The sequence below is a fragment of the Bolinopsis microptera genome, chromosome 10, assembly GCF_026151205.1.
Source record: "Bolinopsis microptera isolate Bmic1 chromosome 10, MBARI_Bmic_1.0, whole genome shotgun sequence".
Lineage (NCBI taxonomy): Eukaryota > Metazoa > Ctenophora > Tentaculata > Lobata > Bolinopsidae > Bolinopsis > Bolinopsis microptera.
In genome coordinates this window covers 14,553,063-14,578,408 of record NC_087081.1, presented here as the reverse complement: position 1 = coordinate 14,578,408, position 25,346 = coordinate 14,553,063, and the positions used below count along the sequence as shown (strand labels likewise).

Below are 25,346 nucleotides of genomic sequence, written 5' to 3'. Positions count from 1 at the left end.
GCAAAAAACAACAAGATGTCAGGTCTAAACGAGACCAACAACGAGAGTTACAGATACCTGAGGAGCGTGGGTAACGACTGGCAGTTTAACGTAGAGGATCTCCACCCAAAAATGGTGTCCCGACTCTACAAGAGGTTTGACACCTTCGATCTGGATTGTGACGGTAAAATGGAGCTCGATGAAATCCTCTACTGGCCGGACAGAATGAGGCAACTGGTAAATGCTACTGACGAACAGGTCGAGCAGATGAGGGCTGCTTGCCACAAATTCTTCGTCAACAAGGGAGTGCATCCAGAAAATGGGCTGCTCAGAGAGAACTGGGTTGAGTCTAACAGAGTCTTTGCAGAGGCTGAAAGAGAAAGGGAGCGACGTGGTGAAGACTCTATGATTGCTCTATTGTCCAACGCTTACTACGATGTCCTGGATGATGACGGTGATGGTACTGTTGATGTTGATGAGCTGAAGACGATGATGAAAGCCTTTGATGTACCCCAGGAAGCTGCTTATACCTTCTTCGAGAAAGCTGACACGGACAAGAGTGGAAAACTTGAACGACCTGAGCTAGTGCATCTCTTCAGAAAGTTCTGGATGGAGCCTTATGATCCTCAGTGGGACGGTGTCTACGCTTACAAATATTAACGGATTTATGACCTTGATCAAATGATTTATCCTCTAAGGATATTAACTCTTTAAAAATTCTACTTTGATATTAATGTTCACAGCTTTAAATGTTAACATTCGGATATCTATTGTAATTTGAGTTGATGCCTTGTCATATGCAAATACTTACCAAAACTTCGGTTAGTTACTATATCCTTTGTTTCACTTGTCCTCCTTATATTATATAAATAGTTACAGAGAGACGTGCATGGATTTTGAACAAACAAAATACAAAAATAAGCCAACATCAGATCGCTAGCTAGATTGTAACAGCTTAAAGGATCTTACAATCCTTTAAGCTGTTACTGCTTTGCTATTTTCATACCTTTCACTGGTAATATGAATTGGAAATCTGCTTTAGCTGTTTGAGCATACTCAGCGCTCACAGTTATGGTTCCAACTTTCTTCAAAGCTTCGGGAACATCTGAGCTATACATTTGCTGAAAAGATTGGCTTGATTATTTATGTTAAATAAATTACTACTTATGTTCACTCATTTCATTTATATGAGCCTTAAATCATTTAAACATCTCACGTGTGACATACCGTGATACCAGTTTGGACACCACTCTTAACCCATGTGTTGGACCAAGGTACTGTTGCTGCCTGGTCGTCCGTCCAGCTAGCATCTATCTTATCAACGCCATCTGCAACGTACACCTGCAAATTGTTATTCAGAGTTAAAGTTATAATGGTGTCATGGTTGGTGTTGTAGAATGCCGGTTATGAATACTGTCGCAGAGAACTGATATTCTAATACATATTACATATTAATATTATCATAGTGATTGGCAATTAATGTGAACAGAGGAAGGGTTGGTTCATGGCTAATTCCTATTTTTGTTCTTTGTGCCAGCTGTGAAACCTCAATAAAGAGAATCGCATCTTCAGTGAATTCACCACCTTCTGCGTCACTTTCAAAGTAGTTTCCAGGATAGTCCAATTTGTGTGATTTGATGCCTGAAAAAATATACATGTTCGTAACGTACATTATATTGACTATTACCGAATTATAAATTTCCTCGGTTATTTTACAAAATTGGATGCGTCATATCTACTAAATTAGCGTGATTGTTTTCTCACCAGTTAAATACGATTTGACGGTTTTCGTTGACTCCGTGTATCCGTAGTCCTTAACTGTGTAAGTGCATTTGACATCCTTGTTATCGATTTCCTCACTTCCACGCACCGTGAATTCTGTGCTTGAAAAGACTTGAGCCTCTGGCATTAGACCTGAATGGAAGATTTACATCGTAATTCTGGGAATAGAAATTGTTTTGTGACATTTTTGAAAATATGAAGAGGGTTTGTGTGTCAGTCAATCATTATCAACCAAGGAGGGACTTCCTTATCTAAATTGTTGTTACAAAGTTTGTGAGGCCCTATTTCCAAAAGTGTATACTACTTATTTACATACCAGTTTCACAGTTTCGGATAAATTAAGCTCCTTATATACATGGTTTATAGAATGTTCCTCTAAATGAAACGAAGTACTCAAATATCAATTTCGAAATTAAACAAATAGCTTAGATCAAGAAATTGATTCATAGATAAAGAGATACAGATCACTGACCATAGTTTCTGCAGGGAGCAGAAGGGCATGAATCTGATGCAGAGTTGAGACAGCAAGTACTATCATAACCTATGGGACCTCCGTCACAAGTAGCAACACCTCCATTATTGTCTTCAGCCGGGTGGGCACAGCAGTCGGCCCCGCTTTTAAAAGCATATGGGTGGCTTGAAGGGCAATAGTTCGTTGTACTACCTGCAAAGACTTTGTAAGAATAGCCATTAGTTTCAACAAGAGCAGTTTTTTTGTACATATTAATTAAGCCCTGAACTGAATTAATGCATCATAACTGCATTTTCAGGCACCCATGTATATTATGCACAATACACATGCATGCCGACTAATGGATGATTCTGTCATTTACAGTTTGAGTTATTATCAATATCTTGGAAATCTGCAGCATTCCACATACCTGGGGCAGCAGTCCCCTTCATAACTGTGGGTGTATTATCCACTCCAATAGATTTGTCGCCAATGCTCATAGTCAGAGAGGTAATCGTGAAAGGTGTAGGTCCAACTTTGCAGGTTATTGTGGAAGTTTCACCAATTAGAATCCTCTCGGGGGCCATATTATCGGTCACTGAATGATGGAATGATATTTTATTAGTGCACAAGGTTACGCAATTAATCAGTATGTATCAAAGTCAATAGAAATAGGATGTGGTGGTCCGGCATTTTACGTAACGTGAAAATGGCTTGTGACCAATCTTTTCTGGGGTCCCAGACTCCGGGCGCCACCGGGCCTAAGGCCCATGCCTTGGTTTATTTCACTGATTAATAACAATCAATTAAACTGACTCTACCAGTAAGATTGATAGAAACTGGCAAAAATCTATTCTGCTGAGTTATGAGCAAAAACTAAATATTTTGATAAAAACAAATTCTACTTCATATTAAATATACTTAATTTACACGTCTCTGATAATATAATCGTCAATATCTATCTATGTGGATTGCTATAAGTATTAAAAGCCACAACATGCAAGTGAAAAAATACCAATTCTAGTTCGCGTATTATAACTGGCCGAAATGATAGTAAGGGCTAGCCCGTGGGACGCGGACTTAGTCGGCGTACCCTCAAGCTTCAATATCTTAGGGTCCTGTTTGTTGGCAACTTTGATTTAAAACAAGGTTACGAAATAATTAGTGAATGGTTCAAAGTTAATAGAAATAGTATGTGCCTTACAAATCACGCCATACGGTCAAAAATAAGAACGTTTTTGAAATTTAAATAAGTTTGTAAACCCCAGAAAAGATTGGTCACGGGCCATTTTTACGTAAACGTAAAAATGGCCCGTGACCAATCTTTTCTGGGGTCCCAGACTCCGGGCGCCCACCGGTGCCCTAGAGGCAGCCATGCCCATATTTGGTCTTATTTCAGCTGAATAATAACAAATCACATTAAAATACTCATACACAGCTACAGATTGATAAAAATTGGCAAAAAACTGGCTGAGTTATGAGCAAAAAAATAAATATTTTTGAATAAAAACAAACTTCATACTTTCATATAAAAGGTAAGCTTAATTTACACGGTCTCTATGATAATATCTGTTCAATATCTACTCTAATGTGGATTCTGCTATAAGTATAAAAAGACCATCAAACACCAAAGATGAACAAAATCACCAATATCTCAGTTCGCGATATTATAACTGAGCCGAAATGAAACTAAGTAAGGGCATAGCCGCCCCGTGGGTACCTGCGAGCACCTGTAGTCCGGGCGGTACCCCCTCAAAAGCTTCATTACGGGTCCTAGTTTGTTGGTCACTGCTATCTCGAAATCAAGTTATACAAAAAATTAGGGTGAACCCCCCTTAGCCGATTCACAAAATTCAGGTAATGTCACAAAATTTACGCCTGGTGTTCAATACTTACTTCCTGAAAATAAGTCTGGTAAAATATCAAATATTAATTATCAAAATACTTTGTTTCAAAAAGTTTTGGAAGTGAAGAAAGAAATTGTCCAGATAACAGAAATCCAAATTCATTCAACAAAATGGTCAAATAACAAATAATTTGTTCATATTACCTAAACATTGTGGCTGATATGTAGATTGTCCAGAATACTCCAGGTTTCCGTCGTTGCACTTCACGCTTGTTCCTCCGATAAGGAGATTAGGTTTGCCAGCGATTGTAGACTGATCACAAGCAAGATTCGATACAAAATTTCCGTGGTTGAGTGAACCCCCACTTAACAAACTTATTTTGCTTACACTCGGTAGTACACAGTCTGAGGGATTAAACATTTAAATCAAACAGTTCAAAATAAAACTAATTTAATTTTTTGTAACCCCACTACTAGCCAATACGACTTTGGATTCCGTCTTTTGGAAGAAATTGTCGTGAAATGAAATACCAAATGATGAAAGGCCGATTTGTTACTTAGAACAATTGCCAATCAATAAAGGATATCTCCAGGGGTTATCATTCATAAATCACACCCCTGGACCCACTGAATAACTAAATAAGAACATGATGAATAAAGAGAGCAACTAATATATCCCACCTTTGTAGGATATATTGATAGTCTGTGTAGCTGTAATAGTTGATTTCGTATCTCCCACAGTAGTCGCACAAGTAAGGGTGTGAGAAGCGCCGACACTTCTCAGAGCAGCTATCTGTTCGCTTGATAAACTCAGAGTAGACGTTTGAGATTTTGCAGAGAAAGCTCCTTCTGTAGCACTATACACATTATTGGTGTTGGAAGTTGTGGACCATTGTACGGTGCTGAGTTGACTCTTCAAGTCAGTTAACACACAACTGATAACGTGTGAGCTTCCAGTGACCAGATCTACCAATTTGGGCGAGATAGCAGCACCTAGATGGTGTAATTTTTACCCGTTTTAATCTTTTTTAACACTTTGCAGAAAACGAATCACTTAATTGTATATTCTGATACAATTTTATACTTTATTTTGCTTTATCTTGCGAGGCTTGGCTAGGGTGGCCTACGACGGTATAGCTATTCTTTTGAACTATTCTATTTATATTTGCGAGTCATTATTTTTAACACGTAAATGGAGTAAAGAATAGGGTTATAACAGCACTTTAAGAATACGCATTGACTGTGAACGAATACTAACTTGGAGCAAATACAGTAAGGGCATGGGTTGCTGACACTGCAGTTTTCTGATCACCAACTAATATCGTACAAGTAAAAGTGGTAATGTCTCCGTTTCTTTTTAAATTAGTCAGCTGGGTGCTTGAGAGGGATAATGATGAAGTTTGGGACGTTCCTGCGATAGTTCCATCTTCAGCGCTGTAAACATTGGCTGTATTTGAGTCCGTTACCCATTCCACACCGCTGACTTGACTCGGGATGTCACTTAGAACACAGCTGATTTTGTGGGAGTCCATGGAGTACACATTATCAGTTTGAGGAACGATCGCAGCCACTGAATGAACGATTAGTAAGAGTCAGGATTTATCATGGGAATAGATGTTAACATTTCAATTAATTGAGATATTTATCAGGTAATCTGACTTAAGATGGACTTAAAATATGATCATGTACTTGGTAGCATATCAATACATTGTACAGTTGAAATACAAATTACGAAAAAGAAATAATAGATATATGTTGAGATGTATGTTTATTGAGACATATGTATATTTATTGAAACATATGTAAGTTTGTTGTTTACCTGGGGTGTAGATATTAATTGTTTGTTCTGCTCCCACAGTAAATGCTTTAGTTCCAACTTTGATTTCACACGTGAAGATGTGACCTGGATTCTCACCACCAGCTGCTTTTAATTTTACTAATTGAGCACTTGAAAGGGATAATGTTGAGGTTTGAGTAGTTCCCTTGATTACTCCGTCTTTAGGTTTTAAATCGAGGTTCGCATCATATTTTGTATTCCATTTTACATCTGTTATCTGACTTGGGATGTCACTCAATACACAGTTGATAGAATGAGAATCCATCGTGTACACTATTTCAGTTGAGGGTGAAACGGCGACAGCTGAAAATGATTCACTCAAAGATAAAAGTTTGATTATAGGTTTTGATTTAGATGATGAAACAAATTTCAAATGGTCAAACGTAAGTGGCCCCATATAAGTTTCAAATAATATGATATCGAAAAATTAATTTTAATCTGAATCACGTCTTTTGGTTCAAACTGTAATATATTGTTGCAACAATGAAATTCCTACCTGGAGTATAAATGTTTATAGATTGTGTTGCCATGACAAGTGTGCTAGAGTCCCCTACTGCAATCCTGCAGGTGAAAATGTGCTCACGGTTACCTCCACCGGCACTCTTCAGCTTGGTCAATTGAGCACTGGAGAGAGCTAATGTGGACGTTTGTGTTGTTCCTTGGATAACTCCATCTTGAGGACTTAGTCCTAGGTCTTGGACTTTAGTTGTAGTTGTCCATTCGACTTTATTTATTTGAGCATTGATATCGCTTATGATGCAATTAATGGTGTGTGTATCCAGAGAGATAAAGTTGAGGGAAGTAGGTGAGATTGCAACACCTGGACGGTTGGTAAATTAAAATTTGTACCTTTTTTGCTGCGAAAAAATATGTGGAAATGTATCTAAATGTTATCATAATCTCTTTAATTTCTGGATCGATGTTTTATCTTTAATTTAGCGTATTGAGATTTTCTTGTTGCAACATGATCGATAGTCAACGCTTTTATGAGAGTGGAGTCACCTGGGGTGTAAATACTGACAGTTTGTGTCGCTGTCACTTCTGTCTTTGAAACTCCTACGGTTATTTTACACGTGAAGATGTGATTTAGATTGTTACCACCTTCTGCCTTCAGCTTTACTAATTGAGCACTTGAAAGGGATAATGTTGAGGTTTGGGCGGATCCCTGGATTACTCCGTCTTGAGGATTTAAATCCAAGTTCGCAGCATTTGTAGCGGTATTCCATGCCACATTAGCTACTTGGCTTGGAATGTCACTAAGTACACAGTCTATCGAATGAGAGTCCATTGAGTACACAATATCAGTTGAGGGTGAAATGGCAACAGCTGAAAAGTGGTTAAATAAAGAAAAAACATATATCGATAGACCATAGAAACCTGAGCTGTTGTACTCGTTGAAAGGAAGCGAATAGTCTTTAAGATGCAAGAGATGAAGGTGTTTATAGCGAAGAATATGAACTAGAACTATTTGACTTTACCTGGATTGTAGATACTGATAGTCTGTGTGGCTGTAAATTCTGCGGTACCGAAAGTGATCTTACAGGTAAATGTGTGGGCAGGATCACTCCCTCCAGCGGACTTGACTGTTGCAAGTTGTGCACTTGATAGTGCAAGTGTTGATGTTTGTGAACCTTGAGCGTCACGATTGCCATCTTGTCCATCAAAGGAAAGACTTGTTGCTGTGGAGGTTGACCAAGCAACTCCACTGACAACAGTTTTAGTTCCATCAATCACACAACTGATAGTGTGATCGTCTACTGTATAAACAGTCGTTGTTGTCGGGGTTATTTTAACACCTGCAATAATATTTACTTTTATTTCAGCGGAATTAAAATCACGGCAATTGTATTAAACTTAAGTCTCTAGCTCAGTAATCAAATCTGATTAGCATAGATGCTTTTTACATTGGATACTCATCAATGTACATTGTGAAACGATTCAAATAATGTCTTCGCGGATAAATTCCAATCACCGAGGTAACTTACTTGGAGTAAACAAGTTGATGGTTTGGGTTGCATAAACTTTCTTATTGTTATCTCCAACAATGATGGAACATGTAAATGTTACAGTATCAGCTACATCCTTTAAGGCAGTCAGCTGAGTACTTGACAGGGCCAGTTCTGAATTTTGAGTGAATGCAGATTCGGAATAAGTACCGTCTTCAGGGCTGTAAATGTTGTCGGTTTTCGAATCTGTAGTCCATGAAACGCCAACTATTTTCTCTCTGATGTGGGCTATGGCGCAAGTAATCACGTGATTGTCGTCCATTGTGTACAAGTCCACCGTCGGAGGTGTTATCGTAGCCACTAAACATCCGAATTTAAATTGTTTATTGTAATGAATTAAACATTGTAATGTGATCTTTCGATAAAAACGTATAGGAGCAAAATATGAGTGAAATTTTAGTCCCCGAATGATGTGCTGTAAGCATGGTATTTTTCGTCCGGAAACTATTATTTGAAGTTTGAACTACTTTTTGTATGTTTTAATACTGTTTGATACACATGAGATAGATTTTATTTAAAGAATTGATTATTTCGGGTGCACATATTTATTATTAGGTTCCAGTTACTTACTTCCGATACAAAATTCTTTTGTCTCACTGTTTTCTAATGTTTCGTGTCCATCTGCATTGAACGGTGTATAGTTTGGCTGATCTTCATCATCAATTGACATCTTAAGCTGCAACATTTCACTGTTAGCTTATGAATGAGTGGGCCATCATTAATATAGATGTTGTAGTTGGGTTAAAATTATATGGGCTATACACTTTTGGGTTGAAGACTGAAGTTCAGTAGATGAATCTCAAAGCCCATCTCAGCCAGGTCATGTCTATTGCAGCTGTATAATAATTATAAAGCTTTGGTGCAAGTATTCGAAGATAAGATTTTTTTTCACTGTTAACTTAAATTTACTGTCCTTATGACTAGGGAATATAATAATATTTCAGTAGTAAATGCAAATATTTACGATGTAAAAGTAACAGTTCATGTGTCAATCAATGTACTACCTTTTTCAGTCGATCAAAGCATAATTTGATTTTGTCGAACCAACTAAAATGTCTGGAAATGAGAAAAAGGATGAAATTCTTGATGAGACGTTTTAAATGCATCGGTCGAACTTGCGATGTGCCAGCTGCCCAACTATTATTAGCCTAAGGGGCCATCTTCTTAGTACGTCCGTTAAATAGGGAAGGGGGGTGGTTTTGGAATGACGGACAAATCCGGACAGGGGGAGGGGGTGGTTTCTGAAAATCCGGACGTCCGGAAATTTTGGCAGAATTAACAAAAAAAAAACTCATTTATTTCAACTCTTTGACACTCATTACTCTGTTAGTTTAGATCCCTGTATTGTGAACGAGAAGTCGATTTCCAGAGCAGCTCATGAGAGCCAAGATATATGCGACCGATTTCATTCTCGGTATCATTTTGCATTTGCAGACGGTCTTATAAATTAATATCATTTCCTTTTGTTTGGGAAAGAGAGATACTGGCAGCTGTCCACTCTACTCATGATTATGGGTTTTGGTAAAATGATATATATATTTAATAAATAGTTGGAACCCTCCTTTGATAAACATTAATTCTAATAACTTAATAACCTTTGTAAAGCTCCAATCGTCGGTGCCAGCTGTCCTCCACAGTACACATTCGTAATGCCCGATGTCGTCTGAACTTTCAACTGTACAAGTAACGTCTTGATCGTTTACATTAAAGTCAGTATCGCATTGCAACTCATCAGTTTCTCCGTTGGTTCCCTTGATTTTGATGTATTGTGCATCAGCTGTTCCAGCGGTAGCTCCATCTAGTATTGAAACTGTAACCTTGTACTTCACTGTAGATAAGTCAGTTAAACAAAAATTCAGTTAAGAAGTGGGTATTACGCTTGATTTATGAGCAAGTATTTCTAATTACCATCACCGAAATAGAGCAGAACATTTTCGTAGCAATTTATACTTTGCACATATTTTTTATTTTATTTGAAAATTCAATTAATCATTATATATATAAATCAAGCGTTACATTTCAGCCATGCAAAGTTACAATGACATATTTTGATATACTAAATGATAAATGGTACTGCAATATAAGTTGCTTAATGTTTGGCCGGATGACAACTAACGAGAAAAATAAACTTGATTATATAATAATTAATTCGGCTGAACCAACACATAGCAAGAGCCACATTAACGTTGGGGCCGTCTACCAAATTTTAAAAATTTTATGTTACATATTGTTAATTATATGTATTAAATACATATAATTAACAATATGTAACATAATATACATTGTATTTGTCATAGATTTAATTATAAATTCAGCTTACCAGGATCGTAGATATTGATTGTTTGAGTTGCAGTAAATTCTGTATTTTTATCTCCCACAACAATTTTACAGGTAAAGATATGAGCTGGATCATTTCCACCTGCTGTCTTGAGCTTTCCTAGTTGAATAGTTGAAAGTGGTACAGTTGATTGTTGAGTCGTGCCCTGGATAGAACCATCTGAGGGATTTAACCCCAAATCAGGAACATTAGTGGACGTTGTCCACTGAGTGTTCACTTCACCAAGAAGCTCTGTTAAAACACATTGTATAGCTGCTGTCTGTGTTGTAAAAACACTCCTGGTCGCTGGTGTAATCGTAGCCTCTGTAAGAATGGTGGAATATCAAAGACGCGTTTTGCTTTGGTTATAAAAATGATAATTTTTAATTGTCCAAAGTCAAAATAAAAAAGGATACAATTCAACACTTGTCTTTTACAATGCTTATGCCAAAACTGAGGGTTAGGTCAAAACATCAGGTAGATCTCAACCTTTTTGTAGAAATTGAAATGAACCTGTCCCTCTAACAAGTTCGTAAGAGGCGTTGTTGGCGGCGATGGCGCTAAAAATGTCTATGTTAAACTTTAACCCGACCTGGTGTGAAGATAGTTAAAGTCTGAGTTGCAGTAACAGGGGTTTTAACTGTTCCCTTTCCAACATCTATTGCGCATGTAAAGATGTGATCCGCTTTCACACCTTTCAATTCCACAAGCTGGGCACTGGAAAGTTTTAACACTGAAGTTTGTGTAGTGCCGTCTTGTTTTCCTTGATCAACATCCAAGCCCCCCATATTAGTAGCTTGCGTCGATGTGCTCCAGTCAACTTGGAACTGTTCTGGCACGTCACTTAACTCACAGCTTATTTCATGTTCTTGCATTGAATATTCATCGGCGGTTGGAATTTTGATAGTCGCAACTGAAAATAGGAAAATATCATATTATTATCGATATCGAAAAAAGAGGCAGAATCAAAAGGTGATAGTAAAAATAGAGCTGCCCATAGTATGCTTTAACGAGCATACTATGGGCAGCTATAATTTTACAACATATTGAGGTACATATTTCATTTTGTAATGCCAATTGAAAAGTTATTCCATTTTGTCGAAATTTATTAACCGATCTAAAAATAATGTTTGTGATAGGTATCATACCAACAATCATTCAGTTCATTATTCTACCAATAATTTTTTACCCGGAGTGTAAATCTTAGCCGTTTGTGTAGTTGTATATTCTGTCGGAGTATCACCCTCAGTGATTTTACATGTAAATACATGAGTAGGGTCGTTCTTACCAGCTGCCTTCAATTTTGTCAGTTGAGAGCTTGTTAATGTCATTGTTGAAGTTTGGGAATGGTCTTTGTATGTACCCTGTTTAATACTGATGAATCCGAAATTTTCTACTGTGGTACCTATGATCCAGCTTACAGTAACCTGTTTGATCACTTCAGTGAAAACACAGTCGACTATATAAGGATCCACAGTGTAAACGTCTAAGGCGGTTGGTTTGATTGTCGCATCTGAATAAAACGTTATTGTAATTATATCGTCCACAAAAAGTAATGTAGAATGTCTATGGACACCACGATGAACGCAAAGTCCTTGTGTATTTAAGATGTTGGAAATATAGTATTTAAATCATAGCCACAAAGTCATAAACACAAGTTGGGCAAAACAAAGAGACAGCTACCTGGTGTGTAGATGTTGACAGTCTGAGTTGCTGTATAGTCAGTGGGAGTATCGCCCACTGTAATTTTACAAGTGATCAAATGTGCTGGGTCTTGGGCATTGGCAGCTTTAAGTGCTTTGATCTGGTCGGTTGATAGTTCAAGTTTGGAGGTTTGCGTTGTGTCAGAGTGTTCGCCCTGCTCGATATTGGTTAATGGATTAAGTTCAGCGGTGGTCCACATAACAGTTACTTTGCTGTGCACCTCCGACAAGACACAGGTAATTGTGTGGGCGTTATCCACTGAGTATGTATCCACAGCAGGTGGAGCAATTGTTGCGACTGAATTGGAAGTTGATCTTAGTACGTAACAAGTTTCTCCTAAAAGATTTCAATAACTTTACAGATGAGCAATGTTCAAAAATGTGTCTGACCAAATCAAAAGCAGATCAGAAAGTTTTGATTGCAATATTTTTTCATTTTCTCTTATTTGGGTTGCCATCTGACTTATAGATTGACTGTTAATAATAATATGTTAACAAAATATCATAGCTTTAAAGACGAACTCTAAAATTAGTTTAGGTGACCAAAACTTTACCTGGGGTGTATATTTTGATTGTCTTATAATATCTTTTAATTATTATGTGCATATATCAAAAGATAGATTTTAGAACAATTCGAACGATAACCATGAATATATTCATTCAGAAACACGCATAAACATTTATATGTTAAGCTTCAAAAGTCTGTAACTCGTGAACAGCTTAATGAGATTTTTCAGGAAAGGCTACAATTAAGGTTAGAGAAAGAGGCAGACAGAAAAGCATTTATTGCTATATTTGAACTTTTTATGGTCAATTTCTCGTTGCTTTTGTATGTTAAATGGGTCACCATCTGACCAAATATTAGTTTAGGTGGCCAAATATAGAACAGCAATAATTTACCTGGGGTGTATATGTTGATTGTCTGTGATGCTGTAACGACCGATTTTGAAGTTCCAATGGTGATCTCACAATTAAATACATGGGCTGGGTCGGTAGCACTTGTAGCTTTCAATTTCAAAATCTGAGCGTTTGTAATAGTGAGCGTTGACGTTTGAGACATTGTCTTGTCGTATGTGCCCTGCTTTATATCCAGATTGCCCATTTTGTCTGACACCGCTGTTGCTACATTCCAAGTTACATCTACTTGACTTAGAATCTCAGTAAAAACACAGCTGATTTCATGAGAGCTGTCTACTGAGTAAATGCTTTCCATTGATTCTGCAGCGACTGAGAATAGAAGTAGTTTCCAATTATGTATTGGGTCCTGTCATCATGAAAATTGTTAATTGGATCAATTCTTTTTGAGTATTGAAAAACAATAGTACTCAAGTAGGTGCACAAAATGTTTGGTCAAATACCATGATCAAAAGTATCAATTTACCTGGAGTGTAAATATTTACAGTCTGTGTGGCGATAGCTGGAGTTTTTGAAGGGTCAGCAAATATTTTACAAGTAAATATGTGCTCTGGGTTATCACCGCCAGCAGCTTTCAACTTCACCAATTGAGCGCTAGAAAGTTGTAAAGTTGACGTTTTGGAGGTGCCCTGTTGAGTTACTTGGTCCGGGTCTAAGTTCAAATCAGTCACAGATGTTGCAGTAGACCACTCTACAGTTTTCTGTTCCAAGTGATTACTGAATGTACAACTTATGGAGTGTGGGTCCATCGTATATACGTTTTTCGTTGAAGGTGAAATTTTCGCCGCTATTCCGGGGAATAGACTGTTACAATGTTAAATAACTAGCAATGCATCTAAATTATATGTATAAACGGCATGTAAACGTATACATTTTAGAATCAGTGCCCCAGGGGCACGAGGTGTTTTTCTTTAGCTTTGTGTATATACGAAGTGCAGCGAGTGTTAATATTTAGTTTTAAATAAAATATTTGTTGGAAGTGTTTATCTATACAGTATTTTCAAATTGACGAAATATACCCGGCAAAGGGTAAAAAACACTAAAAAAAAATTTATTAGAAAATGACATTGCAATCTAATTGTAAAATTACTAACTATTGCTTGTCGCCGTCGGTATTTCAGTCAATGTTTATTCGCATACATTATAACATTTCTAAGATTAACATAAATTTTAGGATAAACCCCTTGGGTCCCTCCAATTTTTAGGAAACAACAACTTACTCCATGTGCAGTCACTTTCTTGTGTTCCTTTTCCAGTGTCTACCTCTTTTCCAGTTGGACAGGCAGTGCAGGAAGCAGCTGTGTTTGCTGCTCCACTCCATTCATCTGCCGGACAGTCTGTACAGCCATTTGTCTGATCCAGAAACTGGCCCGCAATACAATCTTCTGCAAGTTTAGTCGAGTTTAGTCAAATATTAGTTGCAAGTCTGAGCCGCTGGCGAGCAGCCTAAAATTCGAAGTACCCTTTTAGGGATGGTTTGCTTTTATTTGAATATTGGATAAGTGTCAAAGTGTGTGCGGGTGTTCACATACAAAAGTTGCATTTGATTCACAGGAATTCCTTTCGAGCATCTGTGATGGGACCCCATAAACGTATAGTAGTACTAATTGTACAATTACTAAACTTTGCTTGTTGACGTCAGTATTTCAGTCTATGTTTATTCGCATACATTATTGCATTTCTAAGATTAACATAAATTTCAGGATGAATCCCTTTGGTCCCTCCAAGTTTTAGGAAAGAACAACTTACTCCATGTGCAGTCACTTTCTTTTGTTCCTTTTCCAGTGGCTACCTCTTTTCCAGTTGGACAGGCAGTGCAGGTAGTAGCTGTGTTTGCTGCTGCACTCCATTCATCTGCCGGACAGTCTGTACAGCCATTTGTCTGATCCAGAAACTGGCCCGCATTACAATTTTCTGCAAGTATAGTCGAGTTTAGTCAAATATTAGTTGCAAGTTTGAGCCGCTGGCGAGCAGCCTAAAATTCGAAGTACCCTTTTAGGGATGGTTTGCTTTTATTTGAACTAGCAGGAACCCGTCTAACCCTAAAGTGGTGTCAAGACTCGAGAGACTAAAATAATTATTACCTATTTAATTCGCGTTTTTGACACCACTTGGGAGTCCAAATTTTGGGCACTAAAATTATTATTCCTTGGCCAAGTTTTTATTTTTTCATGCTGATTTGAAGGCCATTAAAGCATTTGACCCAGTCAAAAAAGTTTCAGTTGTATATCTTTTACGGTTTTTGTGGAAAGTTGCGTTAAAGTTGATGCCGAGGTGTCAGTAAAATGGCACGGATATATACATAAACAGGATTAAACAGGATTAAACAGGATTAAACATGAAATTACCAGAGAGAACACTAACGGACTCGTCTTGGCTATACAAGAATGAATAAATGAATAAATGAATAAATGAATAAATGAATAAATGAATAAATAAAATTATCAAAACTGAATCATTTAAAAATAGTAAAATTTAACCGTTTACAATTTCACGAAAATAAAAGAAGATCGTCTATAATAATTTAAGGTAAACCAGTAAATAAAGTTCGAGTACTACATCTGTTTGCGAGGGTTAAGGGACGTTTTAGGAGGATTACGTAGATTTGAGGAGTCTGTAAGGTACTTCCCGAACTCTTTTATATGGAGTGAGTTCATTATTGCTCCATATTCTTTTAGCATCAACAGGCTTTTGAGGTTGTCAGAGAGGTCGGACCTGGGTTGATGGTAGTAGGGGCACTCAGTTAGGACGTGGTCTTCGGTTTCTAGAATAGGAGTTTCAAAGAAGGGGAGCTCCTCTAAAAAACGTATGACATCCGTTTCTGAGGAGCAGCAGAAGCGACACGTTTTAAGAGCTGTGTTGAGTTGATCTTTGGTGTAGCGACCTTTTTCTATCCTAAGATCGTGACTGCTAGATCGGAGTTTAGCAATATTGACCCTTTTAAGCCGGCAGGGGAGCTGTAAATAGGGTTCTTCGCCAAACTCGAATTTAACCGCTGTGTAGAAAGACATTTTGGGCTGGTTGAGGAGATCTCTCTTCCAATGGTCAACAAATGTCTCATGTATGTACTCACAAGCGTCTAGGGTGGGTGATAACTGCGGCTTGGAGACTGTACTCATCTTGGCAATAGTTGACCACGCATCATACCAGGTTAGATTCAGTAGCTTTTGCTCTTGAAAGGTGTGGTGCAAAAGAGTGTTCACGTTACCTTCTACCGCCAGGGATGCCCGATGGAAGTAAGCTAAACATTGGGGAATGACGGTAACTGTCCAGGGGGTTCTACCAGTGTCACCATAGCAGAAGTTGTTATTAGCTTTCTTGTGAACGCCTAGTATCCATTTGAGAATCTTCAGATGAGTTGTTTCGAGCGGATCTTTAGCTGCAGATTTAGGCAGGCTCACTTCTTCTTTTTTCGACAGAATAGCCTTTACGATGTTTGTTGATGAGAGCCAGACGGGACATGCATAGGTCGCTACAGGCTTTACTAGACTATCGATGAGTTTAAGCATCGTGCTGGTAGTGAGCGCTTTCGTGTTGATAATTCGCCTCATTGAGAAGAATGAGCGTAGAGCTTTCTTCCTAAGTTCGTCGATAGCTTGCTTAAACGATCCATTCAGAGAGAATTGGATTCCGAGATAGCAGTATCTTTTTACTGGTATAATGTCCAGGCTTCCTAGTTTAAAGCCATAAGAACATTTAAGTGTTCGTGAGCTTGTATTGAAGACCATCACACTGGTTTTGTCGATGTTAACTGATAACTCCCATTTTTCTGCATAGTCGTGCAAGCAATTCAGCAACGATTGTAGGCTGAACGCGTCAAGTGCTAGGAGGACTAAGTCGTCAGCCCATAGGAGGTGGCTTACTTTGATGCCGTTTAAAATTGGGACATTCAACTCTTCGATTTGTTCCAGTCTGATGGAAAGCTCGTGGATATAAACTTTGAAGAGCTCAGGGGACATCGGGTGCCCTTGTTCTGTGCCGATGGTAACGTCGATAGCAGCGGAGAGCTTTTGGATCAGCTTAACTCGGGTTGACGAGTTGTTATACATGTGGCTGATGCAAGTGAAGAAATTGCCTGAGAGACCCATGTTGCCCAGTTTGAACAGAAGTGCATCCCTGCATACACTGTCAAACGCCTTCCGATAATCGACGAAGCAGGCAAATAGTCGCTTCTTCTCTTTTTTGACATATTTCTCTATGATAGTGTTCAGGGTGAGCAAGTGGTCATTACATTGTGCTCCACTCCTGAATCCCAGTTGATACGGTCGGTCGGGACAAGCTATTTCCCTAAATTCTATCAGCCGTTTAAGGAGCAAGTTCGAAAATAGCTTGCCAAGACAGCTGCCAATGGTAATGGCCCGATAGTTATCGGGGTTCTGACGGTCACCCTTTTTATGGAGTGGAGTGGTGATAGAGTTGTTCCAAGGGTAGGTTCCGCACTGAAGACAGGCATTAAAAAGCTTAACTAGAACAAGTTGGAGTTGCTCGTTGGAGTTTTTCAGCATCTCGTTTGATATCAGGTCATCGGACACACTCTTGTTGTTCTTCAGTTTCTTGATCGCATCTTTTGTCTCCTGTAAGGTGAAGTCTCGATTCAAACTGTCGACTAGGTTTTTAGTGTTCAGCAGCTCGTCGGTTGTGGGAGTAGAGACGACGTCATCATCTGCGTGGTGATTCTTACTACACTTACGGTTGTAAAGGTCGTTAAAAAATTTATGAAAGAGGAGAAGATCATAAATGTCAAATGGCTCTTCATCTTTGTGTTGTTCGGACAGTTGCTTGAGCGCCGCCCAGTTAACATTACCACTTTCGTTTATCTTTTGATTCATCTCGAACAGATATTTCCCCTTTTTCGTGCTCTTAATAGCCCGGTACTCCTTTTTTTTGAGAAAGTGCTGATTGCGAAGGAAATTGCTGTGTGGGTTGCGATTTGCATTCCTGTCAGCTCTACTAGCCGCACTTTTCGCACGCCTGCAGTTAAGATCAAACCATTTTTTCTTGTTAGTACGTGTTCCACGTTTGGTTGTAGTAACTGAATTCGCAAGGTTGTGGTATGTTGCGACCAAATCTCTATTGAGCCGTGTTGCTTCGTCTGCTGTGTTCGCTGGTTGGTTAAGGAGGTGTTCTATTTTGTCCTTAAATGTCTGATCATTCTGTGCCGAGCGAAACTGGGTTGCTGAGTCGGCAGAGAGATTCTCTGATCTGTTCCATTTGAAGGATTTGGGTGCATCCTGGATGTCTTTAGTGTCATTACTGGTAGAGAACCTCTTTAGGTGATTGGTAGAGATAGTCATAGAGAGTGGCCTGTGATCGGAGTACTGGGATATGCTCTCGATTTTGAGTTGGCGAATTTTATCGTGGAGACTCGTGGATACGCAGATATAGTCAACAGTGCTAACACCGTGGCGTTGAATACAAGTGGGTGCACCAAAAATGTCACCCAGGGTCCTACCATTGAGAATGACTAGACCAGTTGTTTGCAGGAGTTCGATGAAGGGTCGCCCGTTTGTGTTCAGCTTAAGGTCCGAGTTGTTGCGTTTCGTCAGCTGTTTGCAGTAATGGGCGTTAAGTTCGTAGTCTTTCAGGTGTCTATTGTCAGACATCATGTCATCCATTGTGCCAGTTCTAGCGTTAAAGTCACCGAGAAGAATGACATCCTCGCTGAGCGGTATATCTGCCAGGAATTCTTGGAGGTGTTCTAGAGTTGAGTTGCTGACTTCAGTTTCTATATCTCTTCTCCGCTTCTTGAAAGAACCATTGGTTGGAGAGTCGTATACATTAACTAAATAGGTGTTCCTCTCAAGATCAAAATAGTTGGCTTTCAGCTTAACTACAACGATGTCCTCCGAGGCGTTCATCTGGACATGAGTTACACCGGCTTGTAGGCTTTTATGGACTCCAATACAGACACCACCAGAATTTGACCCCTTTCGGTTTGAGTTAAAGCAGCAGTAGTTACTAAAGTTAATCTCCCCTTTAGTTTCTTGCAGTGCAAAGATATCGTGGCTTTTGAAGAGATCTTGGATTTCGGGTATGTCGACTTTAGGTCCTTCAGTTTTGTCCCGAGAGTGGTTGATGTTCCAACACAGGAACCTAAGGGAGTGCCGGGACCTCTTTGATGTAGATTTAGTCATCGCTATACCTGTTAGTGCTGCGTCTTGCTTTGTTGCCCTCGTGGTAACTTAATCGGGGGAGGCGTAATGTCTTCCTCAGACCTTCCCTGAGGCGAAGCCAGAGCATGTTTTGGCCTCTCTGACTGAGTTTGAAGCCTGTGCTGGGCGAATAAGTGCTTTGGTCGCCAATCTTCTCATTTGTGAAGGTGAAGATCCTATCTTTGACTTCCGGCTTGTGGTTGTGGAGCCAAGTTATATGGTTTCTGATCTCCTCGTTGATGATACGTAACCTGTCATTGATATAAGAGTCATTAGAGGAGGGTATCAGCGCTGAGAAGCATATATCGTCTCGCTTTATATATAGTAAGATATTAGATAAGTGTCAAAGTGTGTGCGGGTGTTCACATACAATAGTTGCATTTGAATCACAGAAATTCCTTTCGAGCATCTGTGATGGGACCTCATAAACGTAAAGTAGTATTAATTGTACAATTACTAAACTTTGCTTGTTGACGTCAGTGTTTCAGTCTATGTTTATTCACATACATTATTGCATTTCTAAGATTAACATAAATTTCAGGATGAATCCCTTTGGTCCCACTAATTTTTAGGAAACAACAACTTACTCCATGTACAGTCACTTTCTTGTGTTCTTTTTCCAGTGGCTACCTCTTTTCCAGTTGGACAGGCAGTGCAGGTAGTAGCTGTGTTTGCTGCTGCACTCCATTCATCTGCCGGACAGTCTGTACAGCCATTTGTCTGATCCAGAAACTGGCCCGCAATACAGTCTTCTGCGAGTATAGTCGAGTTTAGTCAAATATTAGTTGCAAGTTTGAGCCGCTGGCGAGCAGCCTAAAATTCGAAGTACCCTTTTAGGGATGGTTTGCTTTTATTTGAACTAGCAGGAACCCGTCTAACCCTAAAGTGGTGTCAAGACTCGAGAGACTAAAATAATTATTACCTATTTATTTCGCGTTTTTGACACCACTTGGGAGTCCAAATTTTGGGCACTAAAATTATTATTCCTTGGCCAATTTTTTATTTTTTCATGCTGATTTGAAGGCCATTAAAGCATTTGACCCAGTCAAAAAAGGTTCAGTTGTATATCTTTTACGGTTTTTGTGGAAAGTTGCGTTAAAGTTGATGCCGAGGTGTCAGTAAAATGGCACGGATATATACATATATATCGTCTCGCTTTATATATAGTAAGATATTAGATAAGTGTCAAAGTGTGTGCGGGTGTTCACATACAATAGTTGCATTGGAATCACAGAAATTCCTTTCGAGCATCTGTGATGGGACCTCATAAACGTAAAGTAGTATTAATTGTACAATTATTAAACTTTGCTTGTTGACGTCAGTGTTTCAGTCTATGTTTATTCACATACATTATTGCATTTCTAAGATTAACATAAATTTCAGGATGAATCCCTTTGGTCCCACTAATTTTTAAGAAACAACAACTTACTCCATGTACAGTCACTTTCTTTTGTTCCTTTTCCAGTGGCTACCTCTTTTCCAGTTGGACAGGCAGTGCAGGTAGTAGCTGTGTTTGCTGCTGCACTCCATTCATCTGCCGGACAGTCTGTACAGCCATTTGTCTGATCCAGAAACTGGCCCGCAATACAATCTTCTGCAAGTATAGTCGAGTTTAGTCAAATATTAGTTGCAAGTTTGAGCCGCTGGCGAGCAGCCTCAAATTCAAAATACCCTTTTAGGGATGGTTTGCTTTTATTTGAATATTGGATAATTGTCAAAGTGTGTGCGGGTGTTCACATACAATAGTTGCATTTGAATCACAGAAATTCCTTTCGAGCAACTGTGATGGGACCTCATAAATGTAAAGTAGTACTAATTGTACAATTACTAAAATTTTCTTGTTGATATCAGTATTTTAGTCTATGTTTATTCGCATACATTATTGCATTGCTAAAACTAACATAAATTTCAAAATGCATCCCTTTGGTCCCTCAAAGTTTTAGGAAAGAACAACTTACTCCATGTGCAGTCACTTTCTTTTGTTCCTTTTCCAGTGGCTACCTCTTTTCCAGTTGGACAGGCAGTGCAGGTAGTAGCTGTGTTTGCTGCTGCACTCCATTCATCTGCCGGACAGTCTGTACAGCCATTTGTCTGATCCAGAAACTGGCCCGCAATACAATCTTCTGCAAGTATAGTCGAGTTTAGTCAAATATTAGTTGCAAGTTTGAGCCGCTGGCGAGCAGCCTAAAATTCGAAATACCCTTTTAGGGATGGTTTGCTTTTATTTGAATATTGGATAATTGTCAAAGTGTGTTCGGGTGTTCACATACAATAGTTGCATTTGAATCACAGAAATTCCTTTCGAGCATCTGTGATGGGACCTCATAAATGTAAAGTAGTACTAATTGTACAATTACTAAACTTTTCTTGTTGATATCAGTATTTTAGTCTATGTTTATTCGCATACATTATTGCATTGCTAAAACTAACATAAATTTCAGGATGAATCCCTTTGGTCCCTCAAAGTTTTAGGAAAGAACAACTTACTCCATGTGCAGTCACTTTCTTTTGTTCCTTTTCCAGTGGCTACCTCTTTTCCAGTTGGACAGGCAGTGCAGGTAGTAGCTGTGTTTGCTGCTGCACTCCATTCATCTGCCGGACAGTCTGTACAGCCATTTGTCTGATCCAGAAACTGGCCCGCAATACAATCTTCTGCAAGTATAGTCGAGTTTAGTCAAATATTAGTTGCAAGTTTGAGCCGCTGGCGAGCAGCCTAAAATTCGAAATACCCTTTTAGGGATGGTTTGCTTTTATTTGAATATTGGATAATTGTCAAAGTGTGTGCGGGTGTTCACATACAATAGTTGCATTTGAATCACAGAAATTCCTTTCGAGCATCTGTGATGGGACCTCATAAACGTAAAGTAGTATTAATTGTACAATTACTAAACTTTGCTTGTTGATGTCAGTGTTTCAGTCTATGTTTATTGACATACATTATTGCATTTCTAAGATTAACATAAATTTCAGGATGAATCCCTTTGGTCCCACTAATTTTTAGGAAACAACAACTTACTCCATGTACAGTCACTTTCTTGTGTTCCTTTTCCAGTGGCTACCTCTTTTCCAGTTGGACAGGCAGTGCAGGTAGTAGCTGTGTTTGCTGCTGCACTCCATTCATCTGCCGGACAGTCTGTACAGCCATTTGTCTGATCCAGAAACTGGCCCGCAATACAATCTTCTGAAAGTATAGTCGAGTTTAATCAAATATTAGTTGCAAGTTTGAGCCGCTGGCGAGCAGCCTAAAATTCGAAATACCCTTTTAGGGATGGTTTGCTTTTATTTGAATATTGGATAAGTGTCAAAGTGTGTGCGGGTGTTCACATACAATAGTTGCATTTGAATCACAGAAATTCCTTTCGAGCATCTGTGATGGGACCTCATAAACGTAAAGTAGTATTAATTGTACAATTACTAAACTTTTCTTGTTGACGTCAGTGTTTCAGTCTATGTTTATTTACATACATTATTGCATTTCTAAGATTAACATAAATTTCAGGATGAATCCCTTTGGTCCCACTAATTTTTAGGAAACAACAACTTACTCCATGTACAGTCACTTTCTTGTGTTCCTTTTCCAGTGGCTACCTCTTTTCCAGTTGGACAGGCAGTGCATGTAGTAGCTGTGTTTGCTGCTGCACTCCATTCATCTGCCGGACAGTCTGTACAGCCATTTGTCTGATCCAGAAACTGGCCCGCAATACAATCTTCTGCAAGTATAGTCGAGTTTAGTCAAATATTAGTTGCAAGTTTGAGCCGCTGGCGAGCAGCCTAAAATTCGAAGTACCCTTTTAGGGATGGTTTGCTTTTATTTGAATATTGGATTTGACCAAAACCCATAATCATGGGTAGAGTGTACCGCTGCCAGTGTCTCTCTTTTCCAAACAAAAGGAAATGATATTAATTTGAATAACTGTCCGCAAATGCAAATTGATACCGAGAATGAAATCGGTCGCTCGCTTTTTCCAATCAATAAGCTTTATTACAATTCGTAAGCCGTGATCGAATGGAAAAAGCGAGCGACCGATTTCATTATCGGTATCAATTTGCATTTGCGGACGGTTATTCAAATTAATATCATTTCCTTTTGTTTGGAAAAGAGAGACACTGGCAGCGGTACACTCTACCTATGATTATGGGTTTTGGTCAAATATCATCTCTTTTTGATTATAATGTCAGGATAATTTACAAAGCCGAAATGTAAACTCATAACTTCATTAATATTCATATTAATAATTAGGAGGTAATTTCATCGATTTCGAAATTTTATCTGACTGAATATGGCACTTTTTACTCATTCAAGTTGGCATTAAATTCATATATAATGCCATTTAAATATCGTGGGAAAGCAGAATTTATTCGAAATCACGAATGAGCAAAATTCTCACCTTTCGCACGTGCAAACTTTGAGCGGACGCTGCATGCGGAAACAATAATGAATCACCGTAAATTTTTGCATAGCAGTACTTTATATATAGTTTAATAAGCATGCAAAGTTTCAGAAGATTTCATATAGAACTTGGATCACAACGGGACTCCAAAGTTGATAAAAATGGTGAAAACAGCAATTTTCAGTAATTTTAGCAATTTTCTATCAAATTGGGCGTGTCCCCACGTGTGCAACTTTTTGATTTTTAACTTTAAAACTAGCCTATAACACAATTTAGACCTTTAAAAGGCAAAATTGAGCTCCACAACCCAAGGGATGGCCCAACACCAGAGAATACTAATTCACAACTTTTGTGTTTTTATAAAATTATTCTTCAAAAAAGCAATTACTTCAATAGCGAATATCTTTATGAAGGAGCAAAGTAAGAAACTTTTCCGGTAGATTTTCAGAATGCTTGAACAATTATCTAAGGTAAAAATTTCCTCCGATTTTGAATAAAATTACTCCTTAATGGTTTAAAATCGATTTGAAAAGTTGTTACTTTGTCAAAAATCAAGTTTTAAAAACACTTAATTTGATGACGTCATCAAGTGATGATGATGAAGATAAATTATTTTTTGATATAATGTAAACTAAAGTATAAACAATTATCTTTAAAACCTGAGGTTCGAAATGACTGTATCTTTTATACTTTTGAATCTACGGACACTTAAATGTAGGCTACAATTGACTGCAAAAGCGTCTATATATATATAATATATATATATATATACTTCACGACAATCTGTTGTAAAACAGGGGTTCCAGAAAACCCACTTCCCGATACTCCTGACACATGAAATTTTTTTAACAGTCGATTTGGACAAGGTCTAGACGCCCTGCAAAGTTTCAGATCTCTAACTCAATTTTAACATGGTTTTTAAGGCACCTGAATATGGCGATTTTGGGTTTTTTACCTAATTTCGTATAACATGCTGGCGCGTATTTTGCGCAAATTTCTTAAAAACCTCCACATAACTATTTCTTATTCCTGTCATCCTTAACATTGAATTAGAATGTTTTGAACTTAAATATACCTGCTGAACTACTTTTGATGAGTCTTAATGCCTGGAAAACAATAAAGGGGATATACTAGTATAGGGGGTAAATAGTATTGTGAATATAAGGGCGACGGTAATGCTTGCCAGCATTGTGATAATTGTCAAAGTGTGTGCGGGTGTTCACATACAATAGTTGTATTTGATTCACAGAAATTCCTTTCGAGCATCTGTGATGGGACCTCATAAACGTAAAGTAGTACTAATTGTACAATTAATAAACTTTTCTTGTTGATGTCAGTATTTCAGTCTATGTTTATTCGCATACACTATTGCATTTCTAAGATTAACATAAATTTTAGGATGAATCCCTTTGGTCCCTCCAAGTTTTAGGAAAGAACAACTTACTCCATGTGCAGTCACTTTCTTTTGTTCCTTTTCCAGTGGCTACCTCTTTTCCAGTTGGACAGGCAGTACAGGTAGTAGCTGTGTTTGCTGCTGCACTCCATTCATCTGCCGGACAGTCTGTACAGCCATTTGTCTGATCCAGAAACTGGCCCGCAATACAATTTTCTGCAAGTATAGTCTAGTTTAGTCAAATATTAGTTGCAAGTTTGAGCCGCTGGCGAGCAGCCTAAAATTCGAAGTACCCTTTTAGGGATGGTTTGCTTTTACTTGAATATTGGATAAGTGTCAAAGTGTGTGCGGGTGTTCACATACAATAGTTGCATTTGATTCACAGAAATTCCTTTCGAGCATCTGTGATGGGACCTCATAAACGTAAAGTAGTACTAATTGTACAATTAATAAACTTTTCTTGTTGATGTCAGTATTTCAGTCTATGTTTATTCGCATACACTATTGCATTTCTAAGATTAACATAAATTTTAGGATGAATCCCTTTGGTCCCTCCAAGTTTTAGGAAAGAACA

The 25,346-nt window shown here is 38.4% G+C and overlaps 2 protein-coding genes across 2 annotated transcripts; one reads left to right on the top strand and one right to left on the bottom strand.

The window, feature by feature from the left end:
* On the top strand, window positions 1-811 carry LOC134821871 (uncharacterized). Its single transcript, XM_063832682.1, has one exon. It carries the CDS (start codon window positions 16-18, stop codon window positions 637-639), a length of 624 nt encoding a protein of 207 aa, XP_063688752.1. The 5' UTR covers window positions 1-15; the 3' UTR covers window positions 640-811.
* A 151-nt stretch (window positions 812-962) lies between these two features.
* Window positions 963-13,585, bottom strand: LOC134821658 (mucin-3A-like). Its single transcript, XM_063832362.1, has 20 exons — window positions 13,303-13,585; window positions 11,902-12,219; window positions 11,646-11,731; window positions 10,732-10,810; window positions 10,222-10,338; window positions 9,605-9,729; window positions 8,472-8,577; window positions 7,881-8,015; window positions 7,374-7,691; window positions 6,898-7,221; window positions 6,392-6,715; window positions 5,878-6,198; window positions 5,317-5,628; window positions 4,740-5,051; window positions 2,643-2,810; window positions 2,303-2,425; window positions 1,744-1,893; window positions 1,526-1,620; window positions 1,207-1,320; window positions 963-1,100 (listed from the first exon to the last, which is right to left on the bottom strand). Exons 1-20 carry the CDS (start codon window positions 13,583-13,585, stop codon window positions 963-965), a joined length of 3,948 nt encoding a protein of 1,315 aa, XP_063688432.1.
* Window positions 13,586-25,346: the final 11,761 nt, after the last annotated feature.

What these genes read in the sequence shown, in the direction of transcription:
- LOC134821871 (XM_063832682.1), top strand. Translation starts at nt 16, where the DNA reads ATGTCAGGTCTAAACGAGACCAACAACGAGAGTTACAGATACCTGAGG.
- LOC134821658 (XM_063832362.1), bottom strand. Translation starts at nt 13,585, where the DNA reads ATGGACCCACACTCCATAAGTTGTACATTCAGTAATCACTTGGAACAG. An exon ending in TGTCAACATCTACACACCAG is followed by an intron (nt 11,732 to 11,901) that starts GTAGCTGTCTCT and finishes CGTTTTATTCAG; the next exon opens with ATGCGACAATCAAACCAACC. An exon ending in TGTCAGTATTTACACCCCAG is followed by an intron (nt 6,716 to 6,897) that starts GTGACTCCACTC and finishes CCAACCGTCCAG; the next exon opens with GTGTTGCAATCTCACCTACT.